The sequence below is a fragment of the Macaca nemestrina genome, chromosome 2 (genome assembly GCF_043159975.1).
Source record: "Macaca nemestrina isolate mMacNem1 chromosome 2, mMacNem.hap1, whole genome shotgun sequence".
In the NCBI taxonomy this organism is placed as follows: Eukaryota; Metazoa; Chordata; class Mammalia; order Primates; family Cercopithecidae; genus Macaca; species Macaca nemestrina.
Window position 1 is genome coordinate 112716572 of NC_092126.1, and position 17684 is coordinate 112734255.

Sequence of the window (17684 nt, forward strand, 5' to 3'; positions counted from 1 at the left end):
ATTAAATATTTTCCCAGTCAGCCTGCCCAGCCAGAAGGGTCACTGTGACCATCTAATCTAACTCTTCCTGTTCTTCAACTGAGGACACTAAGGACCAGAGTAATAAAGTGAATTACCAAAGCCTCTTGTATACTACTTTACCTCATATGTTAAGTCTGGTGACTAAATTATAAAAAGAACTAGAAGAAAACATGGACAACTTTTTTTTTTTTTGACACGGAGTCACGCTCTGTCACTAGGCCGGAATGCAGTGGCATGATCTCGGCTCACTGCAACCTCTGCCTCCCGGGTTCAAGCGATTCTCCTTCCTCAGCCTCCCAAGTAGCCTGGACTACAGGCATGCACTATCACGCTCTGCTAATTTTTACATTTTTAGTAGAGACAGTTTCACCATGTTGGCCAGGCTGGTCTCCAACTCTTGACCTTGTGATCTGTCCGCCTCAGCCTCCCAAAGTGCTGGGATTATAGGCATGAACCACCACACCCGGCCAACCAAATGGACAACATTTTTATAATTTTAGAATGTGAGAAGCCTTTCTAAGCAAAATAGATATAATTGTTAAGAAGAGTGAGATCCATCTATATGAAAATGGTAGAATGGAAATATCTGTTCATTGTTAAATTAAAACAACAAAAAGGTGCTCTTCACGTGCTCCAGGATACATCTTGTCAGTAAGTGTGACCAGCCAGTGAAAACTGGGAAGAGTATTCCTAAAAAAGTTGGAGGAGGTCTCATCTTATACAAGGAGGCTGCCAGATCTTTCCTTAGGCTCTCATCAGCACCTGAGGGAGAATAAAACTACAGAGTAAAAGGAAAATCACTGGCCATCTGGGGAAAAGCATTCATTTCTAAGTTGCATCACAATCTGATCTCATCTCAATTGAGGCCTTGTCAAATTGCTAAATAAAAACAAATTGTTTAAAAATCATCTTAACAGGAAAACAGATATTGTCCAGAATATGGAAATGGATTTTAAATAGCATTTTTACATAAAAGCTAAAAATGTCTAATGTTTATAGTCAAAGCAAAGAAGAATACTCTTCTAGACACACATACACATACAAACACAGGACCTATAATGTATATATAGATACGCACACGTATTAATGTAAAATTCCAGCAACCAGTGATAATGTTAAATCCAGGAAGTGGCCGGGCGCGGTGGCTCAAGCCTGTAATCCCAGCACTTTGGGAGGCCGAGACGGGCGGATCACGAGGTCAGGAGATTGAGACCATCCTGGCTAACACGGTGAAACCCCGTCTCTACTAAAAATACAAGAAAATTAGCCGGGCGAGGTGGCGGGCGCCTGTAGTCCCAGCTACTCGGGAGGCTGAGGCAGGAGAATGGCGTGAACCCGGGGAGGCGGAGCTTGCAGTGAGCTGAGATCGCGCCACTGCACTCCAGCCTGGGGCACAGAGCAAGACTCCGTCTCAAAAAAAAAAAAAAAAAAAAAAAAAAATCCAGGAAGTGAGACCAAGGTCTGCAGAGAAGAGATTCAGTCATTTTTTCATTGTATGCCTTTTTATACTTTTATGGTTTTCAGTTATTTTCATAACTAAATTTTTTAAAAGAAAAAATATGGATAGACTTTGGAAGTAATGAGTCTGATACAAAAGCTCTTATAAAAGAGAAGACACCAAACATACGTTGCCCTGGGGACAAGAAGTGAACTTATGGGACCTCAGATGGATGTTTTCTGAGCACTTAATCCAGAATCAAACACTTTGCTTGCCTTTCTCATGCTCTGCTTTTGTGAGGGTCGGTAATGTCTACTGTTGCTAAGAAACATTACTATTTAGGAACTTCTCTATGGAAGGATAATTACATTTGCTCTCTACTATAAATATCTACATGGATGTCTGAAGAATATTTGACTAATTGAGTTTAGGAGCAGGAATCCAATACCTAAGTAAATAGCCTCTTTCTAATTGATTGACACATGGAATTGAACTTGCACCTGTGGTGAGAAATATGGGAAAATTTGCTTTCTATAAAAGTATTTGGGCCAGACACGGTGGCTCACGCCCATAAACCCAGCACTTTGGGAGGCCGAGGTGGGCAGATCACAAGGTCAGGAGTATGAGACCAGCCTGACCAACGTGGTGAAACCCTGTCTCTACTGCAAATACAGAAATTAGCCGGGCGTGGTGGCATGTGCCTGTAATCCCAGCTACTCAGGAGGCTGAGGCAGGAGAATCACTTGAACCCTGGAGGCGGAGGTTGCAGTGAGCCCAGATTGCGCCACTGCACTCCAGCCTGGGTGACAGAGCGAGACTCTATCTCAAAAAACTAAAAAAATAAAATGAAAATAACTATGCTGGATTAAATTGTTTCATGTTAGTTTAGGGGTTCCATTTTCACTTCTCAATATATTTTACTTAGTTTTTGTTTGTTGGTTGTTGGTTTGTTTTGAGACAGTCTCTTGCTCTGTCACCCAGGCTGGAGTGTAGTGGCGCGATCTCAGCTCACTGCAACCTGCCCTTCCCAGGTTCAAGTGGTTCTCCTGTTTCAGCCTCCCGAGTAGCTGGGACTACAGGCACATGCCACCATGCCTGGCTAATTTTGTTTTTGTTTTTGTTTTGAGATGGAGTCTCTCTCTGTCACCAGGCTGGAGTGTAGTGGCGCAATCTCGGCTCACTGCAACCTCTGCGTCCCAGGTTCAAGTGTTTCTCCTGCCTCAGTCTCCCGAGTAGCTGGGACTACAGGCGTGTGTCACCATGCCCAGCTAATTTTTGTATTTTTAGTAGAGACAGGGTTCACCATGTTGGCCAGGAAGGTCTCAATCTCCAGACTTTGTGATCCGCCAGCTTCGGCCTCCCAAGGTGCTGGGATTACTGGCATAAGCCACTGCACTTGGCCTTAGTTTTTTTTTTTTTTTTTTTGAGATGGAGTTTTTTTGTTGCCCAGGCTGGAGTGCAATGGCGTGATCTCAGCTCACTGCAACCTCTGCCTCCCGGGTTCAAATGATTCTCCTGCCTCAGCCTCCTGAGTAGCTGGGACTACAGGCGTGCGACACCACGCACGGCTAATTTTTATATTTTTAGTAGAGATGGGGTTTCTCCATGTTGGTCAGGCGGTTCTCGAACTCCCGATCTCAGCTGATCTGCCCGCCTCGGCCACCCAAAGTGCTGGGATTACAGGCATGAGCCACCATGCCCGTCCTACTTAGTTTTTATATACTTCTTCACTCATTAGTTCATGTGGTTCTGAAGGGTTACTTAGTGTCACCTTGATCAGCCAACCATCTTCATAAGAAGATTTGTTTACAAGTCCAGTATGTTCTACAAGAGCTTCATTAATTTTGGTTACTTCTGCTATTTGAGAATAGAGTTCTTTAGCAGCTTTCACACTTTTCAAAGCACCAAATTCATCTTTTTTTTTTTTTTTTTTTTTTTTTGGGACAGAGTTTCACTCTTGTTGCCCAGGCTGGAGTGTGATGACGTAATCTCAGCTCACTGGAACCTCCGCCTCCCAGGTTCAAGAGATTCTCCTGCCTCAGGCTCCCGAGTAGCTGGCATTACAGGCATGTGCCACCTGGCTAATTTTATATTTTTAGTAGAGGCGGGGTTTCTCCATGTTGGTCAGGCTGGTCTTGAACTCCTGACTTCAGGTGGTCTACCCTCCGTGGCCTCCCAAAGTGCTGAGATTACAGGCATGAGTCACCACGCCCTGCCACCAAATTCATCTTGTTTGTTCAATTTTTTCCCAACTGTAGGGAGACTACAGTAAACATTTCCAAAAACTTCCTGTGCAAAATTGCTGATTCCTACTGTTTTCATGCCATTTTCTGTTGTTATCCATTAGTGTTTGTTAATTTACACACTGAGGGAGTGAGGCATATGCAGTTTCCAGAAGGCAGCCAGCATTGCCAGTGGGGTGGTGCAACCCTGGACCCACTTTTTAAAAATTGTGGTAATTGAACAGTGAGAACACTTGAACACAGAAAGGGGAACATCACACACCGAGGCCTGTTGTGGGGTGGGGGGAGGAGGGAGGTATAGCATTAGGAGATATACCTAATGTAAATGAGGAGTTAATGGGTGCAGCACACCAACATGGCACATGTATACATGTGTAACAAACCTGCACGTTGTGCACATGTACCCTAGAACATAAAGTATAAAAAAAAATTGTGGTAAAATACACATAACATAAATGTACCATTTCTTACTGCTTTCTTCTTTCTTTTTTTTATTTTTGAGATAGGGTCTCGCTTTGTCGTCAAAGCTGGAGTGCAGTGGCACAATCACAGCTGACTGTAGCCTTGACCTCCTGGGATCAAGCAATTCTCCTGCCTCAGCCTCCTGAGTAGCTAGGACCATAGACACATACCACCCCATCTAGCTAATTTTTATTTTTCATTTTATAGAGACAGGATCTCACTATGTTGCCCAGGCTGGTCTAGAACTCCTGGGCCCAAGCAATCCTCCCACCTCAGTGGCTTCCCAAAGTGCTGGGATTATAGGTGTGAGTCACTGTGCCCAGCCTGTTTTTTATTATTATTATTATTTTTTTTTTGAGACGGAGTCTCGCTCTGTCGCCCAGGCTGGAGCGCAGTGGCTGGATCTCAGCTCACTGCAAGCTCTGCCTTCCAGGTTTATGCCATTCTCCCGTCTCAGCCTCCCGAGTAGCTGGGACTACAGGTGCCCGCCACCACGCCCGGCTAGTTTTTTGTATTTTTTTAGTAGAGACAGGGTTTCACCGTGTTAGCCAGGATGGTCTCGATCTCCTGACCTAGTGATCCGCCTGTCTCGGCCTCCCAAAGTGCTGGGATTACAGGCTTGAGCCACCGCGCCTGGCCAGCCTGTTTATTATTTTTTCCCTCTTCTAGACTGTAGAATTATTCGGCTGGGTGTGGTGGTTCACGTCTGTAATCTCAGCACTTTGGGAGGCCGAAGCCGGTGGATCGTGGGGTCAAGAGATTGAGATCATCCTGGCCAACATGGTGAATCCCGGCTCTACTAAAAATACAAAAATTAGCTGGACGTGGTGGCACGCACCTAAAGTCCCAGCTACTTGGGAGGCTGAGGCAGGAGAATCGCTTGAACCCGGAGGCAGAGGTTGCAGTGAGCCGAGATTCCGCTACTGCACTCCAGTCTCAAAACAGAACGAGACTCAGTCTCAAAAAACAAAAAAAAAAATTCATGTAGGTAGACAGTTTTGTTCAAAATTGTTTCCTATGCTCCTAGCACAGTGTCTGACAATAAACTTTCAGATAAAGGTGTATATCTCTGCCAGGTGTGGTGGCTCATGCCTGTAATCCCAGCACTTTGGGAGGCTGAAGCAGGTGGATCACCTGAGGTCAGGAGTTCGAGACCAGCCTGGTCAACACGGCAAAACCTCGTCTCTATTAAAATACAATTAATAGTTGGGCATGGTAGTGCATGCCTGTAATCCTAGCTACTCCGGAGGCTGAGGCTGGAGAACTGCTTGAACCCAGGGGGCAGAGGTTGCAGTGAGCTGAGATCATGCCACTGCACTCCAGCTAGGTGACAATGAGATTGTCTCAAATAAAAAAAAAAAAAGAAAAAAGAATGAAGCCCACCAATCTTGCCATGGCCCATACACCCCTCTGTGTAGCTGTGACCTGCCTCCCCTCAGCTGTGGCCTGCTCTGGACCCCTTGCTCACCATGTTTCAGCCATGCTGATCTCAATTCCTCTGTTTGGAACATGCTCTTTCTTCTGCTGGTAATATTCTTTCCCTTACAGTTTTGTGATAATTCAGCTAAATAACAGTTTCTTAGGGAAATCTTACCCCTGAGAGTGACTAAGTCTACATGTTACATGGTCTCAAGCACAATATACTTTTCCTTTAGAGCAGTTATTACATTTATAGTTATTTGTATAATTAGTCATTAACTACCTGTTTTCCCTAAGATTGCAATTTCAAGAGGGCTTTGCCTTTTTTTTTTTTTTTTTAGACGAAGTCTCGCTCTGTCACCCAGGCTGGAGTGCAATGGCGGGATCTCAACTCACTGCAACCTCTACCTCCCAGGTTCAAGCAATTCTCGTGCCTCAGCCAACTGAGTAGCTGGGACTACAGGCACCTGCCGTCATGCCTAGCTCATTTTTCTATTTTTAGTAGAGACAGGATTTCACCATGTTGGCTAGGCTGGCTTCGAACTCCTGACCTAAGGTGATCTGCCCGTGTCGGCCTCCTGAAGTGCTGGGATTACAGGCGTGAGCCACCACGCCCGGCTAGCTTTGTTTTTATAACTATTATATCCATAGTGCCTGGCACATAGTATATGCTCATTAAACATGCATTGAATAAATATAAAAGCATCTTCATATGACCTGTAGTCTAGCAAGATGGCGGCAATAAATTGCAACACATTGTGTCATTAAATGTGTGTGTGTGCGTGCAGAATCTCACTGTGTAAAAGAGGGAAATCAGTATCAGTCCTGATGTAGTTAGCACCTAGGTCCCCAAGTCTATTTGGGTCCAAGTGTAAGTATGGGATAAATAAATGGAGGGCAATAAATGATGGTAGGGCACATACACGGTGCTACCAGCAGAGAGAAGCAACACCCTAGCCGAATGGAAATGGTATTTTCTGAGGAGGTTACTGCTGAAAGTAGATGGAAGAACAGGAATTAGCTGGACTAAGGTGGCGATTGGTGGGTTGGGGGGATGACAGGGACAGAAGCAGGGTACTTGAAGCTAAGGGAAGACTTTGCACAAAGACCAATGGTGAGAGAGAAAACAGAGTCCAGTGATGTGGAGGAGGACAAATGGGTAAAGGGAAGTGAGCCCAGATCTTGTTAGCCAATTTAAAGATTTAGATTTTGTTCAGTGGCCAGTGGGGTGCCATTGAAAGTTTCAATGGGCTGGGCACAGTGGCTCATGCCTGTAATCCCAGCACTTTGGGAGGCTGAGGCAGGCAGATCACCTGAGGTCAGGAGTTCAAGACCAGCCTGGCCAACATGGTGAAACCCCATCTCTACTAAAAATACAAAAATTAGCCGGGTGTGGTGGCACACGTGTGTAATCCCAGCTACTCGGGAGTTGAGGCAGGAGAATCGCTCAAACCTGGGAGGTGGAGGTTGCAGTGAACCAAGATCGTGTCACTGCGCTCCAGTCTAGGTGACAGAGCTAGTCTCTGTCTAAAAAAAAAAAAAAAGTTTCAATGAAGGTTTCAGAGGGTGCATGATGATACCTACATTCTACAAAGATCACTCTGATGACAGGGCCAAGAAGGAAGGCCACAGAGGTTTGTGCTGTTGTCTCAGAGTCCCCATTCTCAGAGTCCCCAGCAGGTGCTGAGGTTAGGTCTGCCCTAGCCAGGATCTTGTCAAGGAGGGAGGGAAAGAGAACCTGGAGGAACCACTCTGGTCTGCATCCAGCTCCTCCCTTTTCACTGCTGTGGTTCTGTGGTTTGGGCAGATGCATACATAGTCTTCAGGAGGTAAATTGTCATTGTTTTGTATTTAGTACAAGAGACTGTGCAGGCCCAGAATGACCTGGTGTTTGAGGCAGTCCAGGACAAAGGCAACATGGAGCAGGCCATCCTGGAGATGAAGAAAAGATCTGAAGCTGTAAGTGTAAACCCCAACCTCTTTCCAAGTGTGTTTTGGGCTTTGTAACCAGATCCAGAGAGAAACTTTTTTTTTTTTTTTTTTTTTTGAGACGGAGTCTTGCTTTGTCGTGCAGTGGCACGATCTTGGCTCACTGCAACTTCCACCTCCCGTGTTCAAGCGATTCTCCTGCCTCAGCCTCCCGAGTAGCTAGGACTTATAGGTGCGCACCACCACACCTGGCTAATTTTTGTATTTTTAGTAGAGATGGGGTTTTTCACCATGTTGGCCGGGATGGTCTCAATCTCTTGACCTCATGATCCACCTGCCTCAGCCTCCCAAAGTGCTGGGGATTGCAGGCGTGAGCCACCGTACCCGGCTGAGAAACCTTTAAAGTTGCAAATTTTCAGCTAAGACCAGAGGCCAGCACAGGCCACTTGGAAAGGGGCCAGCATATAGGCTAGCTTCCTTTCCCAAGGTTCCTTGACATGATGTGGGCCCCAGGGGTTCAATTCCAGAGTGTCGTTTTGCTTACCCTGGGAGGTTCCCTACAGGGAGCAAGCCGTGGTTCTGCAGTCACATCCAGTGGTCTGTTCTCATGTTTATTGTGCTTTCTGACTTGCACTGTCCATCACTGTCTTTCTCACTGCCTCTCTCCCCAGAGACAAGCAGAGTTTATAGAAATGAAGTCCAACCTGAAGCACCTTGAAGTTTTAGTTGCTCAACAGAGTCAGGAATTCCAGCAGCTGTGTGACCAGCTAGGCCAGCTGAATGTGCCCAGTGTCCTAGCAGAGCTGAAGAGATTGATCTCAGTGCCTCCAGTACCTGGGCATGTAAAAGACAGCGCTTCTCAGACGTCGCCACCTTTGGCCCAGAGCCTCAATCTCACCGGGCAGGAAAAATACACCTTTGAGAAGCCAGTTTTATGGCAGGCCCAGGCCCTCCCTGCTGCATGGAATCCTGGTATGGGTTCCCTACAGCCTGGAGAATTTGGTGTCTGGGGTGAAGGAGCAAAGAATGATGCTCTCCAAGAAGAGGCTGCACTGCCAGCATTTGGGTCCCATGAAAGAAATAGGCATGTAAAGGACAAGGCAGTGCAGACTAACTGCAAGAACTGGGCTGTTACTAAAACAGATGCCAAGAACTGTGGTTCCAGCATCCAAGGCCATAAGATTCCTAGTGACAGGGACCTGGTTTCCCAAGGAGCCTCAGAGCTCACATCACTGGAGATAAACAACTTTTCAACCAGCATTAAGAATGCCTGCCAAAAATATCAAGCCCAAAGTATGTTTTTGTGTGACCCACGTGAACATTTGGTGACTAAACAGAAAGATGGGACTGAAGAAATGCAGGGGAAAGACAAGAAGCAGCAGCCCAGGAAGGCCCACAGGGCCCACAGAGGCAGGCTCCTAGCCAGGAAGCAGAAACAAATCCCAAACCAGACCTCTAAATTCAATTCCAAATATCAGAGTCCTCAGCCTGCAATTTCTGTCCCACAAAGGCCCTTCCTGGGGCAGCAGGAACCCCATGCTCAGCCTCTGCATCTGCAGTATCCCAGGAGCCCCAGAAAACCAGTCTTCCCTATTCTGGGAAGAACAGTCATGCCCAATAAGACAGCAAGGGCAGTGCAGGGAAGACTCTTGCAGTTCAGCAGATGCTCTTCCCAAGACAACAGGCTACTTTCCAGCAGTTCCCAGGGGGACCACCAGATGAGCTGGTTCAGTGACCTCAATCTTGGATGTTCAGAGACCCCTCTATGCAAGGAGGCAGGAAAGAATTTGCTCTATGACCTGGGTTTTGATAGCAGTGATGATGATGGCTTCTGACCAGCCCACAGTTAATTTATTGGTCTCAGCTAGAAAGACAAATTGCAGGACATTTGGGCTGGCCAAGAGCAGAAGGTCCCTGAAGCCTGCCAAATACCCTAGGGTCAGAGGCCCTGCTGAGGTGGGGTCAATGGGCACGAGGGGAGGGAAGGTCCAGCACTCTGGGTACCAGGTGCTGCCCATGACAAGGATTAAGTGCATCCTTATTTGTTGGAATGAAATGTGAAAATGGTGGTGATGAGAGCTGAGGCAGCAGCTTGGTTGTGGTGCATCTGGAGCCCCTGGGTTCCTGTACTTGGCGAAAGGCGGGCAGGCCTCCTTATGGAATACTGTGTAGCAGAAGGGCTCTCATAAAACTTGCTGTGGCAGCATGACTCCAAACAACACTTTTGGGTCTTTAAAATATTCCCTACGCCTGACCAATACATTTTCAGGCCTCAGGATTTTTTTCTTTCTTATTTTTAGCCACTTATGCTGTCAGAGTATTTGCATTTTTTGATCGGTAGACATATTACAGGACACCCTAAATCTTCTTGTGAACAGAGAAAATGATAAGCCTGACAGTGAAAGAGGTGACATGCACTAGCAAATGTCCAGAGCATCACTGCCCACAAGCCATTTTTCTTCCTGGCTGCTTTTTCCCTTGTCCTGTTTTTCAAGCACTTTCTTAAAACTAATAATATTGTAGACCTTGTATTATTTCTGAAGAGCAGTGGGCTTATATGGGACTTTGGCTTTCCATTTATATCTTGCTGAAGTTTTTTGAATTTTTGCAACACATATGTATTTTTTGTTATCAGAAATAAAACATTTAAAAGCATATATTTTTTTTCTTTTTTTTTCCCCCCTGAGATGGAGTATTGCTCTGTCACCTAGGCTAGAGTGCAGTGGTGTGATCTCAGTTCACTGCAACCTCTGCCTCCCAGGTTCAAGCAATTCTCCTGCCTCAGCCTCCCGAGTAGCTGGGATTACAGGCACCCACCACCATACCCAGCTAATTTTTGTATTTCTAGTAGTAGAGACGGGGTTTAACCACATTGGCCAGGCTGGTCTCGAACTCCTGACCTCATGATCCACCTGCCTCAGCCTCACAAAATGCTGGGATTACAGGCTTGAGCCACTGCGCCTGGCCTATTTTTTCTTTCAAGTTTATCAAACTGATATCCTAGTTTAATTTTTTAAGTTTACTTATGAAATGAAATAGAAGCCAGGCACAGTGGTTCACACTTGTAATCCTAGCACTTGGGGAGGCTGAGGCAGGATTGCTTGAGGCCAGGAGCTCAAGACTAACCTGGACAACATGGTGAGACCCCATCTCTTTTTTTTTTTTTTTAAGAAGGAGTTTCACTCTCGTTACCCATGCTGGAGTGCAATGGCGCGATCTTGGCTCACTGCAACCTCTACCTCCCGGGTTCAAGCGATTCTCCTGCCTCAGCCTCTCGAGTAGCTGGGATTACAGGCATGCACCACCACGCCCGGCTAATTTTGTATATTTAGTAGAGATGGGGTTTCTCAGTATTTGTCAGGCTGGTCTTGAACTCCCAACCTCAGGTGATCCGCCCGCTTCAGCCTCCCAAAGTGCTGGGATTAGAGACGTGAGCCACTGCGCCCAGCCTGTGAGACCCCATCTCTACAAAACAAAAACAAACAAACAAAAACAAATTAGCCGGACATGGCAGCATGCACCTGTGGTCTCAGCTACTTGGAAGGCTGAGATGGGAGGATCACTTGAGCCCAGGAGTTTGAGGTTACAGTGAGCTATGATTGTGCCACTGTACCTCCCCTCTGAGTGACAGACCAAGACCCTGTCTCTTAAAAATGAAAAATCAGGGACCAGGAGTGGTGGCTTACGCCTGTAATCCCAGCACTTTGGGAGGCCGAGGCGGGTGGATCACGAGGTCAGAAGATCGAGACCATCCTGGCTAACACAGTGACACCCTGTCTCTACTAAAAATACAAAAAAAAAAAAAAAAAAAAAAGCCAGGCGTGGTGGCAGGTGCCTGTAGTCCCAGCTACCCAGGAGGCTGAGGCAGGAGAATGGCAAGAACCCGGGAGGGGGAGGAGGAGTTTGCAGTGGGCCGAGATCGCGCTGCTGCACTCCATCCTGGGCAACAGAGCAAGGGAGACTCCATCTCAAAAGAAAGGAGGAAAGAAACCCCGTCTCTACTAAAAATACAAAAAAAATTAGCCGGGCGCGGTGGCGGGCGCCTGTAGTCCCAGCCACACGGGAGGCTGAGGCAGGAGAATGGCCTGAACCCAGGAGGCGGAGCTTGCAGTGAGCTGAGATCGCGCCACTGCACTCCAGCCTGGGCGACAGAGCGAGACTCCGTCTCAAAAAAAACAAAAAAAACCAAAAAATAAAAATAAAAAAAAAGAAAGAAAATCAGGGCGCCCACCTGTAATCCCAGCACTTTGGGAGGTTGAAGCGGGTGGATCACGAGGTCAGGAGTTCGAGACTAGCCTGGCCAATATGGTGACACCCCACCTCTACTAAAAATACAAAAATTAGGCCGGGTGCGGTGGCTCACGCCTGTAATCCCAGCACTTTGGGAGGCCGAGGCAGGCAGATCACGAGATCAGGAGATCGAGACCATCTTGGTTAACACGGTGAAACCCCGTGTCTACTAAAAATACAAAAAAATTAGCCGGGCATGGTGGCGGGTTCCTGTAGTCCCAGCTACTCAGGAGGCTGAGGCAGGAGAATGGCATGAACCCGGGAGGCGGAGCTTGCAGTGAGCCAAGATTGCGCCACTGCACTCCAGCCTGGGCGACAGAGTGAGACTCCGTCTCAAAAAACATAAATAAATAAATACAAAAATTAGCTGGGCATGGTGGCACGTACCTGTAGTCCCAGCTATTCTGGAGGCGGAGGCAGAAGAATCACTTGAACCCGGGAGTTAAATGTTGCAGTGAGCCGAGATCATGCCACTGCACTCAGGCCTGGGTGACAGAGTGAGACTCTGTCTCAAAAAAAAAAAAAAAAAAACAAACAAACAAAAAAAAAAACATGAAAATCAGATACCATCTTTTTAGTTCCTAAGGCTCTCACAAGATGATTTTGAATAAACATAACCCATTCAAACTGGTTTTTCCCTTTCCTGTATTATATGAAGGGGAAAATCCTCATGGGTTGGATAGTTTCCAGAATTTGCCCATTTCCAAGCCAGTACAGTAAATAACATTGGGGCCGCTGAGTGGACCACTGTAGAAAGCAATGGTTCTTGTTTCTTATTTTTTACATTATTTTCAGGGATGTGTGTCCCATCAAAATCTCATTATGGAGGAGTTGAATTTTCCTGGAACACCTATGGCAGGGCTGCCAGACACCAGCCTAAACTGCTCTCACTCTCATTTCCAGACCAAGGGCCTCCTGTGGCCTGTAGGGAGCCACAGGCAATCACAGCAACCCTCTCTGAGGCCAAGGAAGTTAAGGTATGAGCTGTACCTGAGGCTGCCCTGGCCTCTCCTCTCCCTTCAGTCCTCACTGGGTGTCTTCTCACTCTGCCTTCTGCCAGCTCCACTGCTTTCCCTGCTGGGTTTCATTGCTTGTGCCAGGAAGATATGGAAGGAGCCCAGCCACACAAAGGGTTGGTTCTTTCTAACCCTTCCCAGACTGACTATAGGCCAGAGGGGTTTGTATCTAGACATCTTTTATTACTCTAAGTTGAACAGTTTAATGATTAGTCATTTTAATTTAGAGTTGAGACTCCATAAGTATTTGTGGCCTTTTTGAGAACTGTGTCCAACTTTGAAATGCGAAAGCAGGACCCTTTGTTCTTTGATCCTGCTACGAGTTAAGAAATTCTGTATTTCTTCAGAAGTATTTCATTTTGTGTAATGAAGTCAAGGGTCAGAGTGACTCAGTGTTCCATGAGTTAAGTGTCTTTGTAGAATGAAGAGTAAACTTATCTCCTAATAAGACTGGGTTAATTAAAATTACACTTCCTGTCTCTGGGGATCATCAGAAAAAGATACCGTTTCTTAATTTATTCCTAAGGTTTAAAAAAAAAATTAGGCCGGGTGCAGTGACTCACGCCTGTAATCCCAGCACTTTGGGAGGCCGAGGTGGGCGGATCACGAGGTCAGGAGATCAAGACCATCCTGGCTAACACGGGGAAACCCCATCTGTACTAAAAATACAAAAAACTAGCCGGGCATGGTGGCGGGTGCCTGTAGTCCCAGCTACTCAGGAGGCTGGGGCGGGAGAATGGCATGAACCCAGGAGGGGGAGGTTGCAGTGAGCTGAGATCACACCACTGCACTCCAGCCTAGGCGACAGAGGGAGACTCCGTCTCAAAAAAAAAAAAAAAAAAAAAAAAAAAAAATTAACTACTATGTTCCTGCCAGGTTTGGCAAGGGTGTCACGGCCCAAGCATCCAAGCATGTCCCTAGGAAATCAATATCTTTGGCTCTTTAGATGTTCCTGGAACTGTATGTGGCTACCCAGGGGCAGATGTGGTGGGAAGCCTATGGTCCTGGGGCCTAAAAAGCCACACAGGGCTGGGCGCGGTGCCTCATGCCTGTAATCTCAGCACTTTGGGAGGCTGAGGCAGGTGAATCACGAGGTCAGGAGTTCGAGACCAGCCTAGCCAACATGGTGAAACCCCATCTCTACTAAAAATACAAAAAATTAGCTGGGCATGGTGGCAGGTGCTGTAATCCCAGGTACTTGGAAGACTGGGACAGGAAAATCGCTTGAACCCGGGAGGCAGAAGTTGCAGTGAGCCGGGATCACACCACTGCATTACAGCCTAGGCGATAGTGCGAGACTGTCTCAAAAAAACAAAACAAACAAAAAGCCACCAGGGGCTTCTCCCTCTGACACAACTCCAGCTACAGCCCAAGGATGGAAATGAAGCTGATTGCAGTACCTAATTTTCTTGACATTCACAAGTTATCTATCTATCTATCTATCTATCTATCTATCTATCTATCTATCTATGTATTATTTGAGATGGTGTTTCGCTCTTGTGGCCCAGACTGGAGTGCAATGGTGCAACCTCAGCTCACTGCAATCTCCGCCTCCTGGGTTCAAGCGATTCTCCTGCCTCAGCCACCAGAGTAGCTGGGATTACAGCGCCCGCCACCACACCAGCTAATTTTTGTACTTTTAATAGAGATGGGGCTTCACTATGTTGGCCAGGCTGGTCTTGAACTCCTGACCTCAGGTGATCTGCTCACCTCGATTTCCAAAATGCTGGGATTATAGGCATGAGCCATCGTGCTCAGCCAATTTCTCCTTTTCTTTTTTTTTTTTTTTTTTGAGACAGAGTCTCGCTCTGTCGCCCAGGCTGGAGTGCAGTGGCCGGATCTCAGCTCACTGCAAGCTCCGCCTCCTGGGTTTACGCCATTCTCCTGCCTCAGCCTCCCGAGTAGCTGGGACTACAGGCGCTCGCCATCTCGCCCGGCTAGTTTTTTGTATTTTTTAGTAGAGACGGGGTTTCACCGTGTTAGCCAGGATGGTCTCGATCTCCTGACTTCGTGATCCGCCCGTCTCGGCCTCCCAAAGTGCTGGGATTACAGGCTTGAGCCACCGTGCCCGGCCAATTTCTCCTTTTCATGTTTTGCCTCAGAAGCTCCAAAGGGCTCCTGTCAAGGTGCTTTCTCTCCCAGATCAGTTCCCAGCAACTCCTCTCACCCAAAGTGCCCAGAAAACAGCCTGTCTGCTCTCAAAAAAGATAGTTGCAGCCTGGCACGATGGTTCATACCTGTAATCCCAGCATTTAGGAGGCAGAAGAGGGAGAATCTCTTTAGTCCAAGAGTTTGGGACCAGCCTCAGCAACACAGTGAGACTCTGCCTCTTTTTTCTTTTTCTTTTTTTTTTTTTTTGAGACGGAGTCTCAACGCTGTTGCCCAGGCTGAAGTGCAGTGGCGCGATCTTGGCTCACTGCAAGCTCCGCCTCCCGGGTTCCCGCCATTCTCCTGCCTCAGCCTCCTGAGTAGCTGGGACTACAGGCGCCCGCCACTGCGCCCGGCTAATTTTTTGTATTTTTAGTAGAGACGGGGTTTCACTGTGGTCTCGATCTCCTGACCTTGTGATCCGCCCGCCTCGGCCTCCCAAAGTGCTGGGATTACAGGCTTGAGCCACCGCACCCGGCCTCTTTTTTTTTTTTTGAGACAGAGTTTCACGCTTGTTGCCCAGGCTGGAGTGCAATGGTGCAATCTCGGCTCACTACAACCTCTGCCTCCCAGGTTCAAATGATTCTCTTGCCTCAGCCTCCTGAGTAGCTGGGATTACAGGCGCCTGTCACCACACCCAGCTAATTGTGGTATTTTTAGTAGAGATGGGGTTTCATCACGTTGGCCAGGCTGGTCTCGAACTCCTGATCTCATGATCTGCCCGCCTTGGCCTCCCAAAGTGCTGGGACTACAGGCGTGAGCCACCATGCCAGGCCTGACTCTGCCTCTATTTTAAAAAATGATAGTTGCTTCCTAGAAGTTAGTTTTGACTTTTTTTTTTTTTTTTTTTTTTTTGAGACAGAGTCTTACTTTGTCACCCAGGCTGGAGTGTAGTGGTGCGCTCTCAGCTCACTGCAGCCTCGACCTCCTGGACTCAAGCCATTTTCTTAGCCTCCAGAGTAGCTGGGATTATAGGCACCCATCACCACAACCCAGCTAACTTTTGCATTTTTAGTAAAGGCAGGGTTTTGCCCTATGGGCCACACTGGTCTCAAACTAAACTGACCTCCAGTGATCTGCTTGCCTCAGCCTTACAAAGTGCTGGGATTACAGGCGTGAGCCATTGGGCCTGGCCACACCCAGCTAATTTTTATATTTTTTGTAGGGATGGGGTTTCACCATGTTGCCCAGGCTGGTCTTGAACCCCTGGGTTCAAGTGATCGGTCCTACTCAGCCTCTCAAAGTGCTGGGATTACAGGCATGAGCCGAGTTTATGCCAGGCCTGACGCCAAAACTCTTTGTCAAATCAGGCATTTTCCAGACAGTCTAGAACACTGGGATCCATTGTCAAATAGATTTCCTGAGTAAATCTTTGTTCCCTCTAGATATTTAGTTGGAACCTAAAATATTAATGTTCTCCCACACATTCCAAGAAGAATGCAAATAATATGAGCCTCAGATTGTTTCTGGATGACAGAGCCTTTTTCTTTTTTTTTTTTTTCTTTTTTTTTTTCTGAGACAGAGCCTTGCTTGTCGCCCAGGCTGGAGTGCAATGGCGCAATCTCAGCTCACCGCAACCTCTGCCTCCTGGGTTCAAGAAATTTTCTGCCTCAGCCTCCCAAGTAGCTGGGATTATAGGTGCCTGTCACCATGCCCGGTTAATTTTGTTTTTAGTAGAGATGGAGTTTCACCTTCTTGGCCAGGCTGGTCTTGAACGCCTGACCTCACGATCCACCCGCCTCGGCCTCCCAAAGTGCTGGGATTACAGGTGTGAGCCACTGCACCCAGCCTTTAATTTTTTTTTTTTTTTTTTTGAGATGGAGTCTCGCTCTGTCACCCAGGCTAGAGTGCAGTGGCCTGATCTTGGCTCACTGCAAGCTCCGCCTCCTGGGTTCACTTCATTCTCCTGCCTCAGCCTCCCGAGTAGCTGGGACTACAGGCGCCCACCATCTCGCCTGGCTAGTTTTTTTGTATTTTTTAGTAGAGACGGGGTTTCACCATGTTAGCCAGGATGGTCTCGATCTCCTGACCTCATGATCCACCCCTCTCGGCCTCCCAAAGTGCTGGGATTGACGGCGCCGCTGGTGTAGTGGTATCATGCAAGATTCCCAAAGTGCTGGGATTACAGGCTTGAGCCACCACGCCTGGCCTAATTTTTTTTTATAAAAAACTTTTTAAAAAGGGCCGGGCGCGGTGGCTCATGCCTGTAATCCCAGCACTTTAGGAGGTTGAGGTGGGCAGATTGCCTGAGGTCGAGAGTTTGAGACCAGCCTGACCAACATGGAGAAACCCCATCTCTACTAAGAATACAAAAAATTAGCCAGGTGTGGTGGTAGCTGCCTGTAATCCCAGCTACTCGGGAGGCTGAGGCAGGAGAATCACTTGAATCTGGGAGGTGGAATTTGTAGTGAGCAGAGATCGCACTATTGCACTCTAGCCTGAGCAACAAGAGCAAAACTCCGTCTCAAAAAAAAAAAAAAAAAAAAAAAAAAAAAAAAATTAAATATAGGCTGGGCATGGTTGCTTGCACCTGTAATCCCAGTATTTTGGGAGGCCAAGGCAGGTGGATCGCTTGAGGTCAGGAGTTCCAGACCAGCCTGGCCAACATGGCAAAACTTCATCTCTACAAAAAATAAAAAATTAGCCGAGTGTGGTGGCAGGAGCCTGTAATCACAGCTACTTGGGAGGCTGAGGCAGGAAAATCCCTTCAACCTGGGA

General features: G+C 47.2%; 1 protein-coding gene across 14 annotated transcripts in view; it reads left to right on the forward strand.

Annotated features, from left to right (window-relative positions):
- Positions 1–17684, forward strand: part of IHO1 (interactor of HORMAD1 1) — an 85095-nt gene that overhangs the window by 56036 nt on the left and 11375 nt on the right. For 12 of the 14 annotated variants that reach the window (XM_011739315.2, XM_011739319.2, XM_071091709.1 and 9 more), the window contains 2 exons: positions 7439–7542; positions 8184–12361. In XM_011739315.2, coding sequence (XP_011737617.1) covers positions 7439–7542; positions 8184–9347 — 1268 coding nt within the window. In that variant the 3' untranslated portion in view covers positions 9348–12361. Of the gene's footprint in view, positions 1–7438; positions 7543–8183; positions 12362–12597; positions 12780–17684 lie in introns of those variants that run through there. The other 2 variants (XM_071091714.1, XM_071091715.1) reach the window with 1 other exon arrangement.